At 40.5% G+C, this 26,760-nt stretch overlaps 1 protein-coding gene across 1 annotated transcript in view; it reads left to right on the forward strand.

Moving 5' to 3' along the window:
- LOC121437514 (rho guanine nucleotide exchange factor 6-like) overlaps window positions 1-26,760 on the forward strand; it is a 117,892-nt gene that overhangs the window by 81,949 nt on the left and 9,183 nt on the right. Inside the window, exons 10-16 of the mRNA XM_041637382.1 lie at window positions 14,060-14,198; window positions 16,300-16,359; window positions 18,367-18,513; window positions 22,037-22,123; window positions 22,884-22,962; window positions 23,926-24,071; window positions 25,155-25,280. Coding sequence (XP_041493316.1) covers window positions 14,060-14,198; window positions 16,300-16,359; window positions 18,367-18,513; window positions 22,037-22,123; window positions 22,884-22,962; window positions 23,926-24,071; window positions 25,155-25,280 — 784 coding nt within the window. The remainder of the gene's footprint in view (window positions 1-14,059; window positions 14,199-16,299; window positions 16,360-18,366; window positions 18,514-22,036; window positions 22,124-22,883; window positions 22,963-23,925; window positions 24,072-25,154; window positions 25,281-26,760) is intronic.

Consider the following 26,760-nt stretch of genomic DNA (forward strand, 5'->3'; position numbering starts at 1 on the left):
GCTAGTTTCATTAACCAATTTGGTCTGGAGATCACTTATCTCTACCTTCAGAGATTGGAATTACAGAAGGACCACTACATCCACCCAGCATTTACATGGGTTCAGGAGATCTGAACTCTGGACATCTTGCTTATGCAACAAGTGCTTTAATTACTATGCCATCTCTACCTTCAGAGATTGGAATTACAGGAGGACCACTACATCCACCCAGCATTTACATGGGTTCAGGAGATCTGAACTCTGGACATCTTGCTTATGCAACAAGTGCTTTAATTACTATGCCATCTTCCTAACTCAGTCTCTCTTTATCATAGCCACATTAGTTGGATGTAAAGCAATTTTCATTGTGATATTGGTTTCATTTTCTTATTTTATCTCTTTATGAACTTTATTTTAGCTGATAAATACATAAAAGTTATAGTCAAACTCAGGCTGTCAAGTCTGAACAGCAAAAGCCTTTATCTACTGAGACATCTCATCAGCCCTATGCATTTTAATAATAAATAATGACTTCTTGTTTCTTGCGTTGTCTTCATTTTCTTTCAACAGTGCTTCATGATACTCACTGTAGGTATCTTTCACCTCTGAATTTATTCCTAGATAATTCATTTATCTATAACAGCTACAGTTGAGATTACTTTCTTGGTTTCTTTTTCAGATAATTCAGCATTAGTGCCCAGCAATGCTATTTTATTATCTGTATTGCAACTTCACTAAATTTGTTTATTAGTTCTAGTATTTTTTGTTAGGGTCTTCAGGTTTTCTGTGCCTATCATGCCATTTGCAAACACTGACAATCTGCTTCCTTCTTTTCTAGTTTGGATGAGCTTCCTTTCTGTGTTCTTCCTGATTACTTTGGCTAGGACTTCTTGTACTAACGTTGAAAAAAAGTGGTGTAAGCGAGTATCTTTGTTTTGTTTCAGATCTTAGAGAAATAAGAATTCAGCCAATGTTTCCCTAGTCAGTATAATGTTAATTGTTTGGTTAGATATATAGCCTTTTTTATGTTGAGGTACTTTGCATCTATAGTTAATTTGTTCCAGTAGTTTTATTATGAATGCAAGTTGAATTTTATTCATTGCTTTCTTCTGCATTTAATGAAGCAATCATGTGGTTTTTGCCCTTCATTGTACTGATGGGTTATACTATGTTTATTAATTGGTGAATACTGAGCCCTACCTGTACCCCTAGGACAAATTTCACTTAATCATGGTGAATAATCTTTTGAATGTGCTGTTGGGTCAAGTTTCCAAGATTCTGTTGAGGGTTTTTACATCTTTGTTATTCATGGATACTGGTGTAGTTTTACAAGAGCAATGCTGGCCTTGTGAAATCTACTTTGAATAATTTCCACCTCATTTATATTTTGGAATAATTTAGAAAGGACTGGCATTTGTTCTCCTTCCAAAAGCAGAATTTATCAGTGAAACCAGTTGGTCCTACACTTTTCTTGGATGGAAGATTTATTCCCAATTCAATGTCATTACTTTATTGGTCTGTTCAGTTGTTCTATTTCTTCATGTTTTAGTCTTGGTAAGGTATATGATTGAAAATTTGTCCATTTCTTCTGTATATCTTGATAATGTATAATAATAATTTCCAAAGACCTTTGTGTATTTCTATGATGTCAGCTGTCTCAACAAAGAAATGAAAATTGTTTTTTAGTGTGTTTTTTTCTCTGTATCAGAATTTTTGGCATGTTGTGTCTCCATTTTTATTTGTTTCAAAAAAGGTTTCAATATCATTTTTTAATCTTTCCTTGATCACGAATAAGTTGCCTAGTTGACATGTATTTGTGTAGTTTCCAAAGTTTTTCTTGTTGCAGACTTGTAGTTTTAATGCATAGTGTTTAGTTTGTTTTGTAGCCGGCTGTTTGACGTATCTTGGAGAATGTTCTGTATGCTGCTGAGGAGAAACATATTCTGCAGCTGTTGCCTGGGATGTTTTGTACATGCCTATGAGGTCCATTTGGTCTAGCATGCAATTTAATTCCAATGTTCTTTTGTTGCATATGTCTACTGCTCCTGAAGGAGGGGTGCAAAAGTCTCCAGCTGTTATTATGTTGGAGTTTGTCTCTTCAGGCTTCCTGATATTTGCTTTACATATTTACTTGCATATGTTTTATATATTGAGGACTTGGAATTGTTTTACTGAATTGATCCCTTCATCATTATTTTGTGTCTTCTTAAAGACTTAGATTTAAAGTCTACATTACATTATATGTAATGGAGGTGTGAATATTCCTGTTTTCTTCTGGACTCAATTTGTATAGAGCATCTTTGTGGCAGAATTGTACTCTATACCTAAGGCTGACTTCAAACTCACAATAACCTTCCCGGCTTCTTTTCTTAAGTGGTGGGATTATAGATACAAGCCACAGCATCTAGCCTCCTTCAATTTTAACTTCACGTCATAGAGTTTCTTCTATATAACATTGCTGGGTCTTCCTTTTGGTAATCCATTCCGTTCTATTTGCATGCGGGTAATTGTCAATAGTGGGGTTGTACTGCAACCCTTCGTACCTTGTTTTCAAGTTCAGTTGTAGTTTCCTCTTGCCTCGCTGTCTTATACTCTTCCTTTGTGGTTAAGTAACTTACTCTCTTGGTATGTTTTGATTCCTTTCTTATTTTTTGTTTGTCTACTATAGAGAATTTTTGTGGTTACATTGAATGTTACAAATGTTCTATTTTGATGAGAACATATTTTGAAGTGATAACAATCAACATGATCATTAACACGAAAATAGAAACACCAAAGAATCAGAAAATATACTGACAAAAGGTCCATACATGTATTCCATTCTTCCACATAATCTGAATTTTAATGCCTTATTTTATAGTTTTTCTATTGTCTATCTAGCAATAAATTAATTAATTATGAATTTTTAAATTTTGTTTTTAGTCTACGTGGTAGAGAAATGGGTGTGTTATGTAGCATGATTATGATATTAGAGCATTTTGAATGTATATAGTCATTTTTTTCTCATTTTTGGTACTGACGATTGAATCTAGAACCTCAAGCATGATTCACAAACATTGTACTACTAACCTATATTCCCAGACCTCTTTTTTACTTTTTATTTTGAGAGAGTATCTCACTAAATTGTCCAAATTGGCTCACTCTGAAGCCCAGACAGGTTCCGAATTTTGTGATCCTTTTGCATAACTGGTTTGGGCCACAATTAAGATTTTATTTATTTATGCATTTATTTTTGTTTGGTGTGTGCATTTTTATACTTTTTATGTGTCACTTAAAATAAATTTAACAACTAATTATAAAATACCATCCAACCAACAACTAAGTGACATGGGAAGGAGGAAGGGGGAAATATATAACCATCACTGTTCTGTAGCAGTCCTCCATAGAGCTGCTAGCTGGCTCCAGTAGTCATTTCATCCTGGTTTAACACTACTTTCTGATGTCAGTTCTCAATAGCTCTGGGCTCTAGCCTTGCTCTTTTAATTTTACTGTTTTTAATTTTTGCTGTTTTAACTCTACTTTTTCTGTGAAACTTATTCTATGTTTGCCAATGAGTCTTTTTTTTTCAGTCTGATTTCTGCCATAATTGTTTGTGAGAGCTTTGGTCCACTTATTCTGAGTCAGAAGTACTTAAACCAGCAAAGACCTCTTACAAATTTTGTGGCTTGTATGCCTTAATGGGAATTTATTCCATAAGATTAAAAACTCTAACCAAAAACTTTTTTTTTATACCAAGCCCTTTTCTATTTGGTGATCCCTGCCTGTTAAATAACGTGTTAAGAATAACCAAGGGAGGGGGAGTTCTTTTCTTCACTGGTGTAGCCATTGGCAAGTTGCTCATACTCCAGTAAATGACCTCTACCCATGCAAGTGATTCTCAATAAACTCAGAGCATCACACATAGAAGATAGGAATGCAGGAGGAAAACTAGCTGGGGAAGAAAGAGGGGGGTCAGTGGAAGCATGAAGAGAGTAAGAGAAGGTAAAGGGGTTGGATATGATCACAAAACATTATATGCATGTAGAAAATTGTAAAAAAAAACAATAATAAACAAAATCCTGTATGCATACATACATTGATCTATATGCTAGTTTTATTAATTCTTTAAGGCCTTCATATATGCATACAGTGTATTTTGGTCACATTCACCCTCCGTTCCGTTTTTCATTAACTCCTCCAAGATCCACCTTTCATCCCCACCCCAACTTCATATCCTCCTTTTTAAAAACAAATGGCTGCCCATATTCCTCACTTCCACTGCAGTACCATCAACCCACCAGGGGCCATGTTCTTCAACCCACCAGGGGTCATGTTCTTCAACCCACCAGGGGCCACACTCTTCCCCAGAGCTATCAGTCATACATAACTCCTCATGTAAGGACAGAGGCTTACTACTTATCTTACAGCCCACTCTTGATTTAGTTTTGTGTGTTTGTTTTTGCACTGAAGCCATTTTCTAATTTAAGTCTCTTTAAATTTGGGATCTGAAGGGATGGCTCAGGATTTAAGAGTACTGGCTGCTCTTGCAGAGGACCAAGGTTTGTTTTCTAGCACCCACATAGTGGCTCACAACCATCTGTAACTCCAGTCCCAGGGGAATCCCATACTTTCTCTGACCTCCATTGGTACCAGTCATGCATGCGATACACAGACATATCTGCAGGCAAGACACCCATACACATAAATAAATTTTTTAAATTGTAAATAGTCATTTAATTTCTAGAGAGACCAAGAATGTTCATTCCAGGGAGTCCTGCCTCCTTTAGAACACCTCAAAATTCTTCTAAAAAATGGGAGGAAAATTCTTTTTAGTACCTTCTCTTTGTTTGAAGGTTATATAGTAATGAGAAACCAGTTGACAGTTTATGTGGTTTGTCTAAAAATCATTAGATCCATCAACTCATTCAGCATTTTCTGTATTATTATAAGTGACAGTTTTGTCAAAATTTCTATCATTGTGTTAAATGGTCCCCCCTTTCTCTATCTTTCAAAAACATATCCAAAACCCAGTTTCCGCTAAATTCTTTTGGATAGTTTCCTTGAGGAGGAGGAATAATTTTAGAGGCTTCTGTGGCCACATGTTTTGGCACTTGAAATGGGATGACTCACAGGTTGGACTCAGCTGGGTCTGTGGACTGGGTCACGTGGCTTGGGATTTTAATACTGTGACAGCTGTGTTAATGAGACAGAGAATTACAGGAGGAACTGAGTAGATGCAAGTTGAGGGATTTATCTGTGATCAAACAAAAAATTAGCTTTGTTTAGCTATGTGCAGCAAGAAAGTTGTATCTGAGAAGAACTGTTGGGTACTTTAGTAAAAAGGAATTGGGAAATATAATTGCATGTTTTCTTTTCCATAACAAAATACTGAATCTGGCCAACTTTATAAGGCTCACGGTTCTGGATGCTTATGGCCATGACACTGACATTTTCTTGGCTTTGGTGAGGAAGTCAGGGAGGTTCATATCACCACGGCAGGAGCATGGCAAGGAAAAATCATTCTACCAGATAAAGAGACTGGGACACAACCTGGCCTTGTTCTCTCTCTCTCTCTCTCTTCCTCCCTCTCCCTTTCCCCCCTCTTTCTATGTGTGTGATATGTACAGACATGTTCACGGGTGTGCACACATGCACACAAAGCTCAAAAGTCAATGTTACGTGCATTACTTTTCATTGTATTTTTGAGAGAAGCTCTAAATCTGGAGCTCAACCATTTGAGGAGATTAATATGGCTTCAGGGATTGACCTGATTCAGGCAACAAGGGAATGAAGAAAGGATAGACACATGTACAGATAAACTGTGGTCAGGCGTGTTGGAGGAAGGCCCACTTGTTTGTCCCAGCTGCCCGGCTAGCTTAGCCCCGAAATAACTACACAGAAACTGTGTTAGTTAAATCACTGCTTGGCCCATTAGCTCTAACTTCTTAGTAGATAACTCTTACATATTAATTTAACCCATTTCTATTAGTCTGTATATTACCACATGGCACTGGCTTACCGGGAATGATTTGGCATGCCTGTCTCTGGTGGCTCCATGGTGTCTCTCTGACTCCACCCTTCTTTCTCCCAGCATTCAGTTCTGCCTTGCCCACCTACCTAAGTTTTGTCCTTTCAACAGGCCAGGCAGTTTCTTTATTCATTAATGCTAATCACAGCACACAGAGAGGACTCCCACATCAAGGTGGGCCTTCTGCCACCTGTGTCACTCTGATATAGTGGCACCAACTAGGCAACAACCCAGATCCTCAGCGTGTTTATTAAGTAAAGTTCAGAGTAGTGGCAGAAGGGGGTGTGGGGTGGGGAGGAGTTAGCTAGTCTCTGTAGGAGGTATCTGTAGAGAAGCAGTCTCTGATGCAGTCATCAGAAGGAGAAAGATGAAGTTGCTAGTTTTGACACACATACTGATCAGTCATTCATAACTTGCACACACTATCAGCCTTCCCACTCAGACCATATACAAACTTTCCATTCCTCTGAGCTTCACCCCAGCAGAAGGCTTTGCCATTGCCCTGGTCGGAGGCTTTGGGGTACTTCACACAGTCATGCCCATGTCAAGCAAAAGACCATTCCCTTGCTTTTCTCAGCTCCCCACAACCACAGCTATACAGTTAGCCTATCTGGCCAACAGCTCCCAGTATCCTCTTGTCTCTGCCCTCTAAGCCCTGGGATGGTAGATGTCTACAACACATGGGTGCTAGGGATCCAAATTCAGGTCCTTAGGCTTGACTGACTGAACCACTTCTCCAGCACCCTTGCCTTTTTTTTTTTGCAAATTTTCTTCTTAATTTTTTTAAACTTTAAACAGCATTTTTATTCATTCTTTGATGATTTTGTACACATATGCAAGTTATTTTTTGAGACATGGTCTTATTGTGTAGCTGGCTTAGAATTTGCTATGTAGACCGGGGTGGCATTGAACTCACAGAGATCTGTCTGCCTCTGCCTCGCAAGTGCTAGTATTAAAGGTGTGCACCATAATGCCCAACTGTACAATGTGTTCTGGTCATATCGCACCCTATTCTTTCCTGTTCCCCTTTCATTCCCTCTGGAACACCTCTTATCCCCATCCATGTCTTTTGTTTCTCATAACCCAATGAGTTTAATTAGGGATGACGTGCATCCACAAGGATATAGCGCTGTTTACTAGACCATAGCCAACATCCCAGTGGCTACTTCCTTGAGGAAATATAACTGTTTCTCCTCCAGAAGCCATTAACTGTTGGTAGCCTCTCAACTGGGGTGGGGCCTTAGGAGCTCCTCCCCCATCCATGCTGGAGTACTGACTGACTCCATCCTGTGCAGGTCTTGTTCAGGCAACCACAACTGCTGTTAACTCATGAATGCAATGGCCCTGTCATTCTACATTTTTAAAATCACATTTATTTGTGTGGTGGGGATGAATGGGAAGGCAGGGGACATGTGTGCCACAGAGTGTATGGAGGTCAGAGGACAACTTGCTAGAGTCTCTCCTTCATGATATAGGTTCCAGGGATCAAACTTGGACCATCAGGCCCATCAGGACTTATGCCAAGTACTCTTACTCACTGAGTCATCTTACTGGCCCAGGATTTGTGTATGTGTGTGTATGTGTGTGTGTGTGTTGTTCTGAGACAAGCTTTCATGGAGCTCAGACTGACCTGGAACTCTAGGACTCACCATGTGGTAAGGAATACCCTTGAATTCCTGATCCTCTGCTTTTATGCTGTTGGAGTGATGGAGTACCTCACTTTCACTAATGAGTTTTCTTTTTGCTTTCCTGTGCTCAGTACTTACTCAAGTTTTTCTCAGCTTGAAGAATCTCCTTTAGCATTTCTCACAGGTTCAGTGAAGATGTGTTTCTTATGTGGTTTTTCTATGTGCAGTTGACTTTATTTCAGTTAGGGGAGCAACAACCACAGGATGCATACATTTATCCTGTCTTCTGTAAGTGATGGAGGTTACTTCTGTTCTTTGCTTTTATATGTGAATATAAACTTATATCTAGATTTATTTGCTTTCAGCCTGAATATCCTTGCTTAGTATTTCTCGGAAGGTAGCTTTCCTAGAGAGGGAGTCTCTCAGCTTGTGTGTGAAAATGCTTCTGTTTTAAATGGTAGTTTGGGTGGTTGTGCAAGTCTGGTTTGGCAATTTTATTTCTTTCAGTATTTTGAGTCTGTCAGGCCACTGCCCTTTGGCCCCTGTGACTCTGCTGTAAAATCAGCTTTTAATATTATCCAGATTCTACAGTCCATGGTGTGTTGTCTGTCTCTTGCTCCCTTTTTTTTAAAAAAAAATCTTTTGCTCTTTGGATGCTTATACTTTGCGGGGGGGATGCCATTTAGCTCCCAAATAAATCACATGGAGTGTAACATGTGGGCCTGCTTGTTGGCGTTTCTATCCTGCCCAGTTCCCACAGCCGATATGTCCCAAAGAAAATCACACAGAGGTCTACATAAGTTATAAATGGATTGGCTCATTAGCTCAGGCTTCTTATTAGCTCTTATAATTTATATTAAGCCATTATTCTTATCTATGTTAGCCACATGGCTCAGTACCTTTTTTGGCAGGGCAGGTCACATCCTGCTTCTTCGGTGTTGGACAGGACTGCCAAAAGAGCTTCCTTCTTCCCAGAATACTCTTGTTCTCATTGCCCCACCTCTACTTCCTGTTTGGTTGTCCAGCCTATACTTCCTTCCTGGCTACGGGCCAATCAGCATTTATTTAAAACATAATTGACAGAAAATAGAATTGTCCCACACCAATGAAGGCTTATGTCCAGTCTTAGCTTGCCTTGTTTCTAGCCAGCTTTTCTTAATTTTTCCCATCTATCTTTGGCCTCTGGGCTTTGATCTTTCCCTATTTCTGTATGCTGGAGAGTGAGCACAATGAACATCTCCTGCCACCACCCTGAAAGTAGAACTTGCCACCACTTTCTTGGTTTCCTGATGTATGTATGTATGTATGTATGTATTTGTGTATTTGTGTGTGTTAAAGAGAAGGGGGAGGAGAAGGGAGAGCATCTGCACAACATGAAATCCAGACAAGGATATTGGATCACTCAGAATTCAGTTACAGGCATTTTCTGGACACCCAGCTTGTTACCTGGATGCTGAGGTCTGAACTATGGGACTCACAATTCTGTAACAAGCAATCTCAACCACTGAGCTATCTCTTCCATCCCACCATTCACCTTTTAAGTCTATATGTGCCTTTGCCTGATCTGATCCTAATTTTTTTTACCACTTTTATCTTGTTCCAATTAGAAACTGCATTGCAGAACAGGAGTCACATAACATGTAAATGTCAGTTGTCTTTCTTAATGATTAAATGAAACAGTGTACACAAAGTGCACAGCACATAGCACGAAGGACTTGATACCATAAGTGCTTTATACATCTACATTTCTTAATGAGGGACTCCTATAAGGAACATTACAAATTCCTTTAATCATTATGATTTCAAACGTGTTGCATGATTATTTTAAAGATTCTCTATGATTTTAAGAATTGTAAGACTCTGTTGGCTTGGTTTTGATTAGTGGTGCTTTGTGGTATTTTGATGACACATAATAAGCTGATAGAAGGCTCACTAGGGTCTTCGAGGTGCTAAATGCCTGTCTTCTGACTTATTTACATGTAGGGGATGAGATTATATTTGTGCTTTGAATACAATCTGCAATTTTGCATGCATCTATTGATAACTCAACATGAGACACAAGGCATAGTTGAATGAAATTTACAGAAGATTCCAATTAAAGTCTTACTCTGATAAGGGCTTCTACTGAAATATGGACATCAGTGTATTTCTCTTTGCCTTGTCAAGTTGTCACGCTCAGGTGAACTTCTCCCTTTGGGTCTGTAGGTGGCAATATCTAACCAGAAATGCTCACATGCACTTGTTGACCACAAGAATGCATTCAGCCTTCAAATTGGATGATTACATACAGATGCCCTGTTTAAAATGTGGCGGAGTGTTGCCTGAGTTTGAATACATAATCAGACCCCAGCTTTGCTAGGCCCCCCTATTTACATATGTTTGAACGGCTGCCTCTGTTTTCTGTGATCCACTGGGTGAGGTCTTCTGGGATTTCCCCTCTCTCTCCCCTGCTGACTTGCTAAGGTACCTTTCTGGCTCTTCTTGGGAATAACAGCTCCCTTACAGAAATACCCACTTCTTCCCCATGCTTTGTTATATAGCACCTGACCGTCCTCTCCACAAAGGAGAGGGTTAAAAGAGAGAGCCAAGAAAGGAAGTGTGTGTGCTCACACAGCTCTGGAGTGCATCTCCATTGCCGTTGCCATGGCTACCACAGACACCCGGTGTACTTTTCTCCTTGTTAGTTTTCCTCACCCTCTCTTTACCAGATTGCTAGCAATGATAATGTTGAGAAAATCCCCCAAAGAACTAGCCGTTTGCTCTATAGACACGGAAGACAGGAAACAACTCTAAGCCTAAAATCGTGTTTTCTTTGTGTCTTTGAGGAGTCAGGACTAACTAGCAAGCCGCACACAAAAAGTGGTGGGGGCAAAAAAGCAGACAAATCGGGTATGGTGGTGGTGTGTGTTCCTGTAATCCCAATATTTGGAAAGTAATGGTAAGGGAATCAGGAATTGAAGGCTAGCATGAGCTATGGGAGATTGTATTTCTAAACAAACAGAAGCATAAAACAAGGAACTGGAAAATAGGGATCATTCAACCCAAAGTAAGCACTGCCCCTGTGACTTCTCCACTGGCCAGAAGTCAAAGCTTCCCATTCCTCATGCCAGGGTACCACAGTTCCAAACAAAGGCTCTTGAGGAGGGGGTAAAATGGGGAGGAGTCATTGATGAAGTACTATATTAGTGTTGTGTTCATGCAAGTTCAAAGTCTGTGTAGAGATTGCACAGAAAAGGGTTTTGACATTTCAATTGCATGTGTGTGTGCATGCATGTATGTGTGCATGTCCGTGTGTGTGTGTGCATGTGCGTGTGTGTGTGTGATACACAACAGCCCAGGTGTAAAGGTCAGAAGACAGCTTTCAGAGTTAGCTCTTCTTTCCTCTGTGGGTTTTGGGGATTTAGGTATCATGATTATACATTTGTAAATTTTATTTACATATAATACATATAATATTGATTCGCATATTAAGTTTATTTGTGTAAGTAAAGTGTGTCTTTTAGAATTAATTTATCACAACAGGCGTTATTTCTATAAAATAATTTGGTTCATTTTGTTAGTGACATTTTCTTTTCTCACCAATAATCAGTTTTAGTCCAAGACAGTGTCTCATGTTATTTTGCAAAAAAGTTAAATTGCTTTATAATATTTACCAAGCCTAGGAATTAGAATGCTTCATGAAAAGTACTGGCACAGTGTCCACGAGCCTGTGCTATTAATTGCTGCAACTCTCACTGCAATTAGAGCAGAATATGGAAGATTGGCAGTCATTTAGTCATAGAAAGAAAACACAAAGCTTATTTACCAAACTGAAAAGAAATTAGGAAAGCTATTTTCTTCAGATTACATGTCTGCTCAAATGCACTTTCTTAATTATATTTTGTAAGTGATAACTTTTATCTCTTTAATCTCTTGGTTGAAAATTAAACATCAGTAGATTATCCATTAAGCTGCAAATCATGGGTCCTAGGAAATTTGAAAGATACGATTCTAGCCAGGTGTGTGTCTTGAAAAGGTAGTAATAATTCATCATCTGGCTGAAGATGACCAAATCCCTTCCTGTAGAGAGGCAAGGTCGTGGTGTGGACAAACACAAGGTTTGGCTTCAGACCTGTGTATTAAGTTCCCCATAGCACTCTCACTAGCTGCTGGCCCTCCGGGGCCTCAGGTTTCTCAACTGTAAAATGGGAGAAACACCTATACTGAAATCCTTAATGTAAAATGGTAGCTTTACAAATCCCATCAGCTTCAACTGAGCAGTTTTATTAGGACATAGGTTTTATCTGGTTTTGTTTTGTTTTGTTGTTGTTGTTGTTTAGTTTTTTGAGACAGGTGTAGCTTTGGTGCCTGTCTTGGAACTAGCTCTTGTTGACCACGCTGGCCTTGAACTCACAAAGATCCTCCCTCCTCTGCTTCCTGAGTGCCGGGCTTAAAGATGCACACCACCACTGCCCGGCTATCTGTATTTTTTTTAAAGATTTCTTTTACTTTTAATCATGTGCATATGTGTGTTTCTATATGTGGGATGTGCGCATGAAAGTGAAGGCACCCATAAGGTCCAAAAGAGAGTGTCAAATCCCTTGAAGCTGGAATTATAGGCAGTTGAGCTGTCTGATGTGGGTGCTAGGGACAGCTCTAGTCTTCTGCAAGAGCAGTGGTATATACCATTAATTGCCAAGTCTTTCTCCAGCTTCTGCTTTTATGTTTTATGGATGAGTTACTCAGGGCTCACATTCTGTACAGTACTTTCCCTCAGCTGCCTGTAGAGCATGGCTGGGGAATGGATATCCTGGATAACACTGATGATTTGATGCGATCGTTCAGTTGTGACCTAGCTGCCCCCAAGGCAGCCACTCTCAGGCTGTTGCCCCTGACACACACATGGTACTGCATGGTCAGGGCTGCTATTGTGGTTGCTGAAACTGCATCCTCAACTGCATCCAGAAACCTGAGGACAGAGAGTTCGTTCTTAATAGAGAGCGCCATTTCCAACCCCATTTGCACTCAATTGCTGATTGTGAGTTTCTCTGAACACATTTCACAAGCTGTAATAACACTGTAGTTGGGGACCACTATGCAAAGTATGTTCCAGAAAAGGAATTTGGCCACATTTTAGTAGAGAATTCTTGTTTGGGGTGACAAGGAAGGTTGGTGAGGCCAGCAGCCATCTCAAAAGTGAAGACTATCTTGTAGGCACTTGGACGTTCTGGAGTGAGAAAGCTTTGATGCTGAAGCACCTTCTTGCGGGATGGTGAGTGGGGACAGACAGGAAGCCAGGGAAACACTCGACCTACTGAACTGTGCTAGATGGAATATAGGGTATGAGGAAGGCTTGGACTTAGGCAGTAGCACTGGGAATGGACAGGAATAAAAACACCCAAGGAAATCTGGATATGTACAGGTGACCAAGGGGGTTAAGTGGTCAAGGAAGAAAGCAAAAGTTTCTAAATAAATTCTCAGAAAGTAGATTCCTTTCTTTCTCTCAGTTTTCTTCCCCCACCCATCTCTCACTCTTCCATCTTTCTCTTCCTGCCTCCCTCTGTCTTTCTTTTCTTCTTTTTCTTTCTCTTTTTATCCATCCATATTCCTCTTCCCTTTTCTCCCTTTCATTTTGTTCTTTTATACAGAATCTCATTCTTTATCTCAGTCTGTCCTAGAAGTCACTAAATAGCTTAGGATGACCTTGTAGCTCAGTCTGACTTTATTTCATGGAGATTCTCCTATGTCCTGAGTGCTAGGACTACGAGGACCACCACACCTAGTTCTCTATATATCAAATGGCCTTGCAGTCCCAGACTTTGTTGATAGAAACAATCTAGAAAGGCACTGAAACAGAGAGAAAGCAGCATCTGAGATATGCATGGTTTTTAGGGCTCAGCTCATGAAACATACTTTGACTCCCACCAATATGCTGTCTGCTGGAAGTGTTCAGGTAGCCTGCAGAACTGTATTAAAATCCTAGGCAAAATGACTATGTGGTTAGTCACAGCAACACCCTACTGCCTGAATATAGCTTTTCTTTCAGTAGCCCGAAAGGGAGGGTTTACTGAATGGTCCATCTGGGCATTAGACCAACAAACAAGTAGAATGTTTGAAGTGACCAAGAAAACATTCTATGTTAACCTCAGACTGATGTCATCTGATAGACTCTTCACCTTATCACTTGGGTACAGCCTCCTTAAAGGTGGGGAATTTACATTTTGCTCATTGCTGTAGAACCGTGTCAGGACAGTCTGCTTCCCAGTAGATGCTCAATCAAGGATCCCAAGTGTGGCCTACCACCATCTCCTCTGTGCTGGGCACGGAGCTAATGGCACTGGAGGGATGGATAATGATCAGTTTCATTGTGCAAAATATACTAACCCAGTAAGTCAATGCTAACATCAGATGTCCAGCCATATTGAAAGTATGTACCTTTTTCTTTCTTTGAAAAAACAAACTATAGTGATGATCTAGAACGATTCATGGAAAATCAAGGTGCAGCCAGCCCAGGTGTCCTCATTTTAACAACAAGCCTCAGCAAGCCATTCATGCGACTGGAGAAGTATGTTACTCTCTTGCAAGAGCTGGAGCGACATATGGAGGTAAGGGAAAGCAAGCTTCAGCAAGGTCCTCTGCCCACTGGGGTCCTGTGTGCTGCACAAAGCAATGCTCTGCCTCCAAAGCAGCATTGTTACAAATCCAGAAAGCATCTGGGTTTCCAATGCTTCTTGATCTGATCTTCCGTCTTCCCCAAAGATCTCCAAATTTTCCTCTTTATGCAACAAAAGATGGTCCCCCTTCTTCCTGCTGCTCAGTTATAGTACCTCGCCTCTTCACTCATCTCTACCAAGTCTCAGCCCTGTTGCTTCCCTCAAGACGATGCTCATTGATTGACTTAGATTTCCTTTTGTCATCTTGTCTGTAAAGCAGTGGTTCCTAGCCTTTCTAACGCTGTGCCCCTTTGATACAGTTCCTCCTGTTGCCTCAACCACAAAATTATTCCATTGCTATTTCATAACTGTAATTTTGCTACTGTTGTGAATCGTAATATGAGTATGTGATATTCAGGCTATCTGCCATGTGACCCTAAAGGAGTCTCAGCCCACAGTTGGGAATTGCTGCTGTAGGTGATGGGCCAGTGGCAATAAGACCTACGAATCTCTATCATTCTGGTGCATTAACTAGCATTACTGTGATAGGAAAAGCACACCAACATCAGAAAACATAAGGAGCGACCAAAAAATGAAATATAAAAAATGTTTGTTGCAGATAGGAACACTGTAGACATTTGCTTTTCTGACCCTGGCATTCCTTAAAAACGGGTCCCATACTCCTGTATTACTGGGCATCAGTATGTCTACAGCAAAGTCCACTCACATTTTTGTTCATGAACTTAAATGTTATTTGTGCAAGTACAATCCTTTCTAAATATTAGAAATTGCAACAAGGTCTGATCATTGAAAACAGTATTTTTAAAACAATTTTTAATTGTAAATATGTTTTACTGCATTCTTTTCTACCCCCAAGTTTCTCCCCTTACCTCCCCATCCAACTTTAAGTTCTTTTTCAAAAAACAACTCCCCAAGCCCCTCAAACCTAGAAAATAAAATACAGCAACACCTAAAAGAACAAAACAAAACCGTCAAACTAACCAAATAAAAGCACACAAAACAAACTGTGGAGCCCATTATTTCTTGGTTATGGAAATGAGAAATCTTACCTCAATAATGATACCTATTATGCTGTTACTAAATATATGATACATTATAAACTATCTTAAAAGTCTATTGTGCTTGGCTAAACACTGCTGCTCTACAAGGTGTATGTATATATGTGTATGAATACATTAAAACATTATCTACCATAAATATTCATAATTTTTCTTGTTAGTTGAAAAGAAAAGATAATAGTAAACTCAAAGGTTATATGCAAAATAGTCAGTTGTATAATATGATAAGTTAAGAATTAAAAAAAATACCAGAATTTAGGATCTCAGTACTTCCAGTAATTAGGCGATTAAGAAATTTTCGGGGGCTGGAGAGATAGCTCAGCAGTTAAGAGTAAATTCTAGTTCAGATCCCAGCACCCAAGTCAGCCAGCTCACAACTGCCTGTCGCTCCAGTGAGCTCCAGAGGGATCCAAAGCCAAAACCTCTGGCCTCCTCTGCCACCTACACTCACATGCGTTCTCTCTCTCTCTCTCTCTCTCTCTCTCTCTTTCTCATACTCTACCTCATATGCACAGATAATTAAAAATAAAATAATCTTAAAAGATAAGAATAAATAAAAATTCTTTTGGTTCATAGTTCCATGAATTTTAAGACAGGTGTGGATTCATGTAATCAGTCACCACCATAGTGAAGATATAAGACAATTCCATCACACACACACACACACACACACACACACACATGCACGCATACACAATTCTGCCTTTTTGTCCTTTTGTGGCCTTATGCCCATCCCACCTCATCCAGGGCAGCATCCAGCTTCCTCTAATTCTGTTTTTATTATTTATTTTTAATCACTTCTTTTATTTTTGAGATTATGATATAATTACATCATTTCCTCTTTCCCTCCTCCCTCCAAACCCTCCCGCACACCCCTTCTAGCTCTCTTTAACTCATGGCCTCTTTTTTCATTAGCGTTGTTACATGCATATGTGCATATGCTGATATTGTTTTTCAATGTATTCCTTTGATAGGATACTCATCCGGACCATCAAGACATTCTGAAAGCCATCACAGCATTCAAAGCACTCATGGTACGTGGCACTCTCAGACTGTCATTCTCCATTTTGTATACTTTGTTGCTGAAAGAATGGTCTGTGTGTAACAGTTCTTTCTTTCAGCAGAGGTCCTCTGGATGGAACCAATAAGCTCTCAGGACAGTAGTTCAGTGATTGTTACATTTGGTTTTGTTCTCTGCAAATCATGCTTACCTATGAAAGGCTGCCAGACTGAGGGTATAAAGCAATCACATTTGAAAGGCTTGGCCACATTAAGCATTGATGTGTAGGTGGGGGGTTTCCTTTTTTTTTTCTTTGTCTTTACCCCCATTGCTCACCTTAGGTATGTATAACTTGTCATTCTCTGATTGGCATCAATACTGGATTTCACTGTTTATGCCAAAATATGTGAATTCGTTCTTTGCATATGAAAAAAGGAATCTTTCCTAAAAGAAAAAACACATTGTACTAAAATGTAATTGCTTAATATAGATTGCTACCCGAGGTAGCTATCATCTTGCATCTCGAGAATCAAGGTTAGCCTGTCTCCTTGAACCCACTGATGTAAAACCTTTGATGCCATTTCAGAAGGAAAAAAAAAACCCTTTATTTTGAGCAATGTGTTAAATTTAGATATATTTGACATTTCTAAAGCCTTCTGTGGGATTTGACCAATGTTTAGCTTTTGATCCTTGCTAGAAGGTGACTACATAGCCCTCCTCGGCACTTCACTTTTATTGCTTCTGAAAGGTAAATAACTGAGGTGCCAGCGCTTCAAGGGAAAGCTGAAGAGCAGGCAAGGCCTTGGGATATATTTGCACCTGTTGTCAGGCAAAAGAAGTAAAAAATACCTACAGTCTTACATGGCTCAGCTCAGTAGAACAGCTCACTCAAGCCCATGGGTGGCGTGGCACTTGTTGCTACCTGGATCTCTTTGATGCATTCTTCTGTACATGAACACAGAAGACCAGAGGGTCCAGTTCAAAGTCAGAGCCTCAGTTACACAGTGAGTTCGAGGCCAGCCTGGGTTGTACGAGACCCTGTCTGAACAAAGGAGACTAAAATACACCCCTGTAACAGAAAGCAAACGTGCTTCTTGTGTTGGAAAACTCGCTTCTATAGTGGTCATATGTTTACTGCAAATACATATGCTTAAAATCTGTATAATGTATTTATTCCTTAAAGTCTTAGTTAAATGATGCAACAGATTTTTTCCCAAAAAGTATTATACATTCATGTGGACAAAATAGCATAATGAACCATTTGCTTAGACTTCAGTTATTCATTTTGAAATGAGTACTGCTAAATTACTCTAAGATAGCTTTACTCTTCTGAAACAGGTTTTATATCCCTCTATATATTTCATGTCCCACATAGTATTGGCAGACTGTTTCCTGATTTGAATTTCCAATTTAGTCATCATGAAATCCACTTGGATTTGTTTCCCTCCAATCCCTTTAGGAATAAAAATCAGTTTAGTGTTTTGCTAGGCACTGTTGCCCCCTAAACAAAGTCAGGACAGTGCATGTGTTTCATGATAAACTCAGATGTGCTGTGACATAAAAAACATTCTTTTTGCCATTCTCTGTTTTTAAAACTCAGAGAGTACTTTCTCTCCATTTTTCTTATCATCAAGTTGATACCTTGTTAGAGAGTGAGCATAGATCATATAAATGAAATCATGTAGTAATTACAGCCCTATTTGCCCATGGCAGCAAAGGGCTGGTTGCTGTCTTCGCTCTACTTGATGGTACTCTGCGCCTTAACTCTCCACACTCTTCACGGGGAGGGAGCAATAAGCCCCTTCTTACTGCTCCATCTTGATTTCTTGGCAAAATGGAAGCTCTCCTTTCTCCCTATAGCATTGAGAGGCTCAAAGCTATGTAGTGTATTTGTTTGTCTGGCAAGAGCACGGATGGTTATAGAATTCAGGGCAAGCATTAAAGGGCTTCAAGGAGTCAAAAAACGTACCTTATTTTGAACTTGCTTTGGGTCTGGGAGCTTTCCCCATCTCTCTTACCAGAATCACTTTTGCATCTGTAGGGGCAGTGCCAAGATCTGAGAAAGAGAAAACAACTGGAATTGCAGATCCTTTCGGAACCTATTCAGGCATGGGAAGGAGACGATATTAAGAGCCTGGGGAATGTGATCTTCATGTCGCAAGTGATGGTGCAGTACGGAACCTGTGAGGTCAGCCCTCGCCATTGCTGCTCTTATACTTTCCTTTCCTTTACTTGTTCTTCCATCAAGGGCAACTGGGGTAGAGGGAGAGGGAATAGAAAATATAGGGTAACTTTGAGGCACATTTAGATGGCGATATCAACCGAAAAGGGTGGCTTATGGGATGCAGAATATGGCAGCTACACTTTAGACCTGCCGGATTTCACAAGACCCTTGGTGTCTATCTGCATGGAGATGCCCTGTGAGCAGCTTTTTATGCACTATGGGAATGTAGGTGAGAGGTCCGCATTCAGGACAGATGTACCTTTCTAGAAAGTACTTATCCAAAGAGAAGCACAGAGGTCCTCTTTCTCTTAGGGACCAGGGTAGGAAAGACATATCATGCCACCTGGTAGGATTTATTGGATGTTAGCATTGTCTCCCCCTCCATAAACACCTTCCTATACTGTCTGATGTGCTTGTGGCAAAGATTCATTACTGTGGGTTGGTAAGCAATCTCATTAAAAATGCAGATACCCTGGGGAAGGTTAATGCAGTAAGGGTAACTATTAGTCATTCATATCTTTGGGATAAAATCCTTGGGTGAAAGGAGGGGGAAGCATTGTGGGACTCTGTAGGGGAATAGAAAAGAACTGGGGGTTGTAGTGTCACTGAAATTCCTGGAGGAGTAATTGAAAGTGGCCAGCAAGCTTAGTGTTCTGGAAGGTTCAGAGGTCAAGGAGTGTAAGGAAAAAAAGAAGCCATCGGATTTTGCTAGAAGGCAGTTATTGATGAGTTTGAGAAAGCGGGGGGAGGGGTGCAATTAGCGAGGAATCAATGGAGAGAAAATGAGGGCAGCAAGTGATTTGGCCATAAGATGTCAAGAAATGAGATATTATGAATGAAGAGCCACATGGGGTGAGCAAGGGCCTTAAGACGGCGATGAACATATGTTAAAGGCAAAAGAGGAGGAACTAGTTAAACAGGAAAGGCTGCTGAAGAAGCGCAATGTCTGTGGAGGGGAAACGAGACAAGAGAAAGATGGGAGAGTTGTTCTACCAGTTCTAAAGGTTCGCTCTATTCAAGTGGGGAGGAAGATAGCTGTGAGAATAATTACGTCAAATGGGTTTTTTTTTTGGTTTTTTAAGACAGGATTTGTTTTGTGTAGCCTTGGTTGCCCTAGAACTAGCTCTGCAACCAGGCTGACCTTAAACTCACAGAGTTACACTTGTCTCTGCCTCAGGATGGACTTTTTGTACCTATTAATTTTGACTCTGTTAAGGGGATCAGAGCGGCCCTATGTGTTAAGTTTATTTTAGTGCAATCAAAACCTATAGTTGACAATAATGCATTATAATAATCTTAAAAGAGCTAGAAGAGAGAGTTTCTTTTCACTAATAAGCAGTTTATCCGTTGGTTTGTTTATCATGTATGCACATATGTGCATTGGGCAGAAGACACTGGGAGGGGTTGATTCTCTCCTTCGGCCACATGGGTCCTGAGAATTAAGCTCATGTCTTCAAATCATTCACCAGACCTGCTGTCAGATGAGTCGTGATAACACCAGCCCACTGGCCCTAGAAAGGACTTTGAGTATGCTTGTCAGGAAGAATTGACAAAGTTTAAGATAGAAGACACACTAATAACTTGGATTTGGTCATTGCATAATGTATAGTGTATAATGCAATGCCACATTGTTTGTTATAAGTGTGTACAAATATGTTATGTGCCAATCCAAAAAAAAAGAACCATGAAATTGGCCTGAGGGTGAAGAGGACAGTGGATTTAGTATGCACAAGGCCCTGTGTTGTATTTCCAACATCATACACAGAGACCAAATAATCCACACCAGTTTTTAAAAATGTATTTACATCTTTGTCTTACACATCATACAGTAACTATCTCTCTCTGTGTGTATGTGTGTGTGTGTGTGTTCATATGTATGCTTTTCAGAGGAGGCTGGAGGTTGATAATAAATGTCTTCCTCTATTACATTCCAATTTTATTTCTTACTTTAACTGGAGCTTACCGATTTTTGTCTAGACTGGATAGCCAATAGGCCCCTAGATCCCCTTGGCTGTGACCCTACAGCACTCAGTATTTTAGATGCTTGCTGCTATGCTGGGCAAATACCTGTTTGCTAGGAATCCTAACCCAGGCCCTCATGCTTGAGCAGCAGTACTTTAGCCACTGAGTCCACAATTATCCTACTGTTAATGATTAGAAGTAATTTAATGACTGGAAATATTAGAAGACTATAAATTTATTTTTTATTTATTAAAAAAATTTATTTTACAACCTAATCTGTTTCCCCTCCCTCCTCTCCTTCAATTTCCTCTCCCCACCCTCCTTTATCCTCCTCCCCTCCTCCTCTGTTCAGAAAGGGGCAGGCCTCCCATGGGTGTCAACAAAGCCTGGCACTTCAAGTTGAGGCAGGACCAAGTCCCTCCCCACTGCATCAAGGCTTGGCAAGGCAACCCAGCATGGCGAATAGGTTCCCCAAAGCCAGCTCAAGCACCAGGGACAGGTTCTGATCTCACTACTAGGAGCCCCACAAACAGACCAAGCCACACAACTGTCACACACAGGTAGAGGGCCTAGTTTGGTCCCATGCAGGCTACATTGTTGTTGGTCTGGAGTCCGTGAGCTCCCACGATCTTGGGTCAGCTGTAACAGACCATAAATTTCTTATCTGCTGAAATCAGCTTCACTTAGCTACTATTCGAAGTAAAGTTATATTTTAGTTACGGGGAATTTTGAGACAGAGTTACTTTGTGTCCGGAACTAGCAGTCACACTGTTCCAGAATCTGTGTGGGTTCTGATCCTCACACACTCCGGGAATAATCACATACTTGTTTGGCACTTTTGAGTTTTATCTTTTTATCATTTTATAATTCACTGCCAATGCTCAGGTCGATGACTAGGTAAGGCCTGTATTTTTTTATTTCAATAACATTTTTTTTCGTTTATTTTACACACCAACCAGTTTCCCCTCCTTCCTCCTCTCCTGTCCCCTTCCCTCTCCCCATACACCCCTCCTGTGCACTCCTCCTCTATCTCCATTCAGAGAGGGCCAGGCCTCCCATGGGCTTGCACAAGGCATGGCACATCTAGTTGAGGCGGGACTGAGCTACTTCCCTCACATGGAGGCGGGGCCAGGTAATCCAGCACGGGGAACAGGCTACCCCAAAAGCCAACTAAGTGCCAGGAAGAGGTCCTGCCCTCACTGTTAGAAGCCTTCCTAAGAGACCAAGCTACACGATTGTCACACACATGCAGAGGGCCTATGTTGGTCCCGTGCAGGCCCCATGACTGTTGGTCCAGCGTCCATGAGCTGCCAGGAGCTCAGGTCAGATGTCTCTGTGGGTTCCCCAACCTTGACTCCCCCGGCTGGTACAATGCCTCCTCCCTTTCTTCCACAAGACTCTTGGAGCTCAGCATAGCGCTTGTCTGTGGATCTCTGTAAGGCCTGGGTTTTGAAGCAGTGCTTGCGGGTGGTCCTAACAAAAATGGTTCAATGATTTCCCGTTCATGATTTTCATTCTACTTCAGGAAAAAGAGGAGCGATATTTTATGCTGTTTTCAAATGTCTTGATAATGTTGTCTGCAAGTCCTCGGATGAGTGGCTTTATCTATCAGGTGAGTAGCTCCGAATGAAAGAAATGAGCAGAGGCCAGATGCAAACAGGTTTCTCCTCAGACGTGATATAGGCACCATGGCATTTGGAGCTCAAGCCGGCAAAGGGGAAATGTTCGAAACCTTCTATAATGAACCTGCTTGTGACAACAGATGTTCTTGAGATCACAGACCTTTGTCGTCACATAATCCTGTCCCAGCTATCTGCTGCTCCACGTATGAGCTAAGTTTCCAGTTGTGTAAATAGAAATCTAAATCTATGATTGGATAAATTAGTAACAACTGTTTACAGACCCGTCTGGGTACTGCTGAATGCCACAAAGCTGGGACTTTATCCTGTGATTGTTATATTGTAGATATATTAAATTATTTGGGCTTGTAAGAAGCTGGTCCTTAAATGCCTTAGGGGATGAAACCTCCCTCAGCCTGTTTCCAAAATGTAGACCATTATGCTGTGATTCTCTGTTATATGTGGTCCTGGCCATTACTCCCTTTCATAAAATGTGGGCCTTTGCTTTTCAGTTCATATAAAAATACGGTCGAAAGCAAACTGTTTGAAATCGTGTGCTTAGGATTTAGGGTGCATTAGCCAAACACACACTTCTCCCTTGCTTTCTTTTCTAATTGAAATCTAGACTAGGGCAGTATTATCTATTGTCAGACTAGTGAAATATGTCTAGCCATGTGGTTTCTGGGAAGATCAAAAGTATGAGAGAAATATGTACAGTCACAGAATTAATAAGAATGTTCTTTCTTCTGCTAGGGAAAAATACCAGTAGCAGGGATGGTGGTGAATAGAGTAGATGAAATTGAAGGGAATGACTGCACATTTGAAATCACAGGTATGCCCTTTTCTCCTTCTCATGTACCTACTTCAGATCCTTTTTGGAAGCAAGTGGAGTTTAAACAAATAAATGCTATTCTTTTCTCCCATATAGCCCCTAATCAGGTTTGACAGGGATATGGCAAAGTCCTTTCCACTCCCCAGGACAACTAGAGTAGACTAAGAAAACAATGAAGCTTCTTGTCATTTCATAGCCTCGGCTTTGCCATTACTTTCCATCTTTTCTTGTATCAAAGCTACTTGTGAGAACTGGAAAATAACAAAATGGACCGACCTTCTCCTTCTCTGTCATGTGGTCCATGGTGGCCAAGAAGCCAAAGGGGTGGACTTTTGTCTCCAATCTTATCAGCCGGTAAACTGGCAAGGTGTGGTTGTGTTCTAAATAGCCGTGAAACTTTCTATACAAATTAAGCCCAATATTCAAATTCTCTCTGACATTTTAGGCTATTGTCCCCTTTGCCAGGCCTCTGTGATTTCCTTGTAATGGCTGTACTTGTACGTGGATGTCACAGTGGTGAAAACAGTGTTAACGTCCTTAGACCTTATCAAACCCTGTATTCAGCACTAAGGAGCCTATAATTTGGTATTATTTTTTAACTGGTTTCAACTACGTGTTGTTCTATCTTGGACACTGGGCAAACCAGTGCTATAGTCGTGGACTAGGCTATGGACTAGATAGCCAGTTAGTGCACTTCCAGTTTTAGATTGCAAGTGTGTTTGTTGTGAGGTTTTATGCTGTGTCTAAGATTCTATAAAGTGATAGGAATCCATGAAGGTTTTAGAAATAAAAATGAATAATCATTTGCCATATTTACAACTCCTCTGTTCCGAATACTGAAGTTTGAAAGGGTTATTTCATAGAAAGGAAGACTCCTGAAAGTAGATGCCCAACTGAAGTACGCTTGTGAGTAAGACACAACCTTGTGTTTGGTTTCTAAATGTTCATACTTGGCCGATCCAGGTAACATGATAGAGAGAACTGTGGTCTATTGCAACAATAGCCAGGACTTCCAGGAATGGCTGGAGCAGCTGAACAGACTGACCAGAGGACCAGCCTCTTCCAGCTCATTGTCTAAGACCTCGTCATCATCCTGTAGTGGGCATTCTGTAAGTAGTTCCCTGGGACTCGTCAAGTACTGGGATGAGCGAAGTGGTGGGACTATTGAAGTATTAGGGATTATTCAAGTTTTGTCGGACGTTGCCTGCTAAAGCCTTCTAAAAATCCGCAGCGAGCATGCCCTTTGACTTTGGGTGGTCTCTGTAGATTTTGAAGTACAGTTAAACCTCACTAATTCTGATTTCTTATTATTGTGAGGCCCATTGAAATTAATAAAGTATTTCAGTTAAATATGTGTGATTTTGGTCAGCAGCAGTCTTAGGTACTCAGCTAACCGCTAGTCAAGTGTCTCCCACCAGAGGACCTTCTAAGAGGATTTAATGATAAACAAGATTTATTTGTTTCATAACTGTTATTCTCGCCTTAATCACATGCCACGTCAAAGCAAGTAGTTCACCTCTCTGAATGCCTAAAATCTTCATGTAATCTTGTGCACACTTTCATGTCTGCTCAGTAACCTGCATGAAAGGTAAACACTCAGCATTGACATCTGAATTCTCGGAAATCTAGAATCTATGGAGTTGGAGTTAATGAGATTTTACTGTACTTGCTGGGTGAAATGGAAGCTTTCCTCGGTTGTCTGTTAACGCTCCACCTTGTAATGCCAATATCCCTATTCTGAGTGCTGTGTGTCGTGGTGGTGGAACATAGGCTTTGGCATCAAGTCTGGGTTCAAATCTTGTCTTTGCCATCTTCTAGCCAGTCGCTTCGCTTCTCTGAGCCTGTTGTTGTCTACTCTGACAAAAGAGCCCACTTAAGAATCTAACTGAGTGCCAAACACATCACTGAAACTCGAATGGTTTCTGTTGTTCCACTTTCCTCCCTTACAGAGGACACATTTCCACTGTAAATGGAATTGCAGAAAGGAGAGGACAGGATCATGGAACGCCAAGTCCATTTCTAATGTTGTTTAGAAACTGTTAAGTTTTCCGACTGGACAATTTTACTATTCCATCTTCCCCCTTTGTGTCTGGCTTTGCTGATCCAATGGAGCTATTGCCATTTTCTCACTGCGTGGTACCAGGTCGGGTTCAGATGGCAGATTGCCAGCATCTCATGAGACATTTTCCCAGTCTTTTAGCTCTACTGGACAGCCCCGAGGACCCTTGGAGCCTCCTCAAATTATAAAACCGTGGAGTTTAAGTTGCCTACGACCTGCACCTCCACTTAGACCATCAGCAGCACTAGGTTATAAAGAGGTAATTTTGCTACATATGATATAAAATGCTTCTGACAAGCTAATTTTAGAGCTTATCGCAAATAGTTCAGAGAGAATATGCTAGAATTTATGATAGGATATAATGATATATATATACACATACAAATGTGTATATATATATATCAGTCTTGAATTGCTAGATTCAGTGATTGTTTCTTAATTTTCCATTTCCCTGTTCTCCATCTACAGACATTGATGGAACTGAGCAGTTCAAATGCTTCTCTAGTCTATTTAAGTTCCTCCGTTGTCTCTCCACATGGCAACAATAATTCTTTAGTTAACTATGTACACACGTCTCAAAGCAGAAGCGCTTCATTGAGAGCTGCTTTTCCAATCAAACACCCAGTTCTGCACTCGTGGCATGTTGTTCAATGAAACCCAGTCAGTAAAATGTCATGAGACCAAGCCATGTGTCTCAACTAAGAAAGCAGAGTCTGCTGTAGTGAGAAGAAGAGAAGATTGTAATTAGAGGAATGCCTTTTTATAGAGAGGCTTCTCTCAGTTTCAGCCTCCCTCACAGGGCATCTGATATTTGCCTCGTGTGCTGCCAAGATCTACCATGACCAGGGTGTCTGTCTGGTCCTTTTCTCTAGAAGGGCAGTCAAGGCGCGGTAGTCTCTAGCTCCCAGAACTACTCAAGTTACCTTTTCCACCGAGTGAGGTTCCCCCTTATTTATTTCTAATTATTTCTTATTTCAGAGAACATGCTCATTTATTAATAACTGCTCCTAAGGTCTTGTTGTATGAAGCATAGTTGCTGACAGTTACAATTCTCTGTCCCTTGTGTTTTGATCTTAGAGACTACTCAGTTTGGAGTGTTTTTTGACTTGAGCAACCATGCTTCTGCTCCAATTCATTGTTGCCTCCATTTCTCAGAGTGATAAAACAGAACAATATATAGATGCTGGAGGATTTTTTTTTAACTCTTTCAACTGGCTGATAGGAGGCATGACTCGAGCATTTTTTTTTAAATAACTTCAGAATTTGGGCAGGAAGTGGTTTCACAGGTTTGCTTTGAAACTGACCTGCAACCATTCATCTCTCTTTGATAACTTAAACCAGGAGTGCCACTTCATAGTATCCTATTCCCCTTTTTAATAATGGACATGTTGCAACTGTCAGTTACTAAACTCATACCAAGGTGAGCTCTGAAGGGTAAAGTTGGCTTAATCCTTCACATAACTAACCCATTAAAACTAAGGCATGATCACTGTGTTTCTGCTGGGGGAAGAGAGTTATTAATATATTCTTGCTATGTACTGTGCATTTCGGTGATTTTCCGGCATTTGTAATTCTGCACAGAACTGGATTCTTTGGACTTTTGCATGAGGATATTGCATCTGAAACTAATGTGGGAATTGTGGTGATATTCTCTCCATGTAATTTATGATAACACTAACATTTCAAATATTGTTTTAGAATTATTGATAAATGGATTTGGTCATTATAACCATCGACCT

Source organism: Microtus oregoni, unplaced genomic scaffold (genome assembly GCF_018167655.1).
Source record: "Microtus oregoni isolate MIOR12 unplaced genomic scaffold, Mior012 000052F_ref0000163, whole genome shotgun sequence".
Taxonomy (NCBI): Eukaryota; Metazoa; Chordata; class Mammalia; order Rodentia; family Cricetidae; genus Microtus; species Microtus oregoni.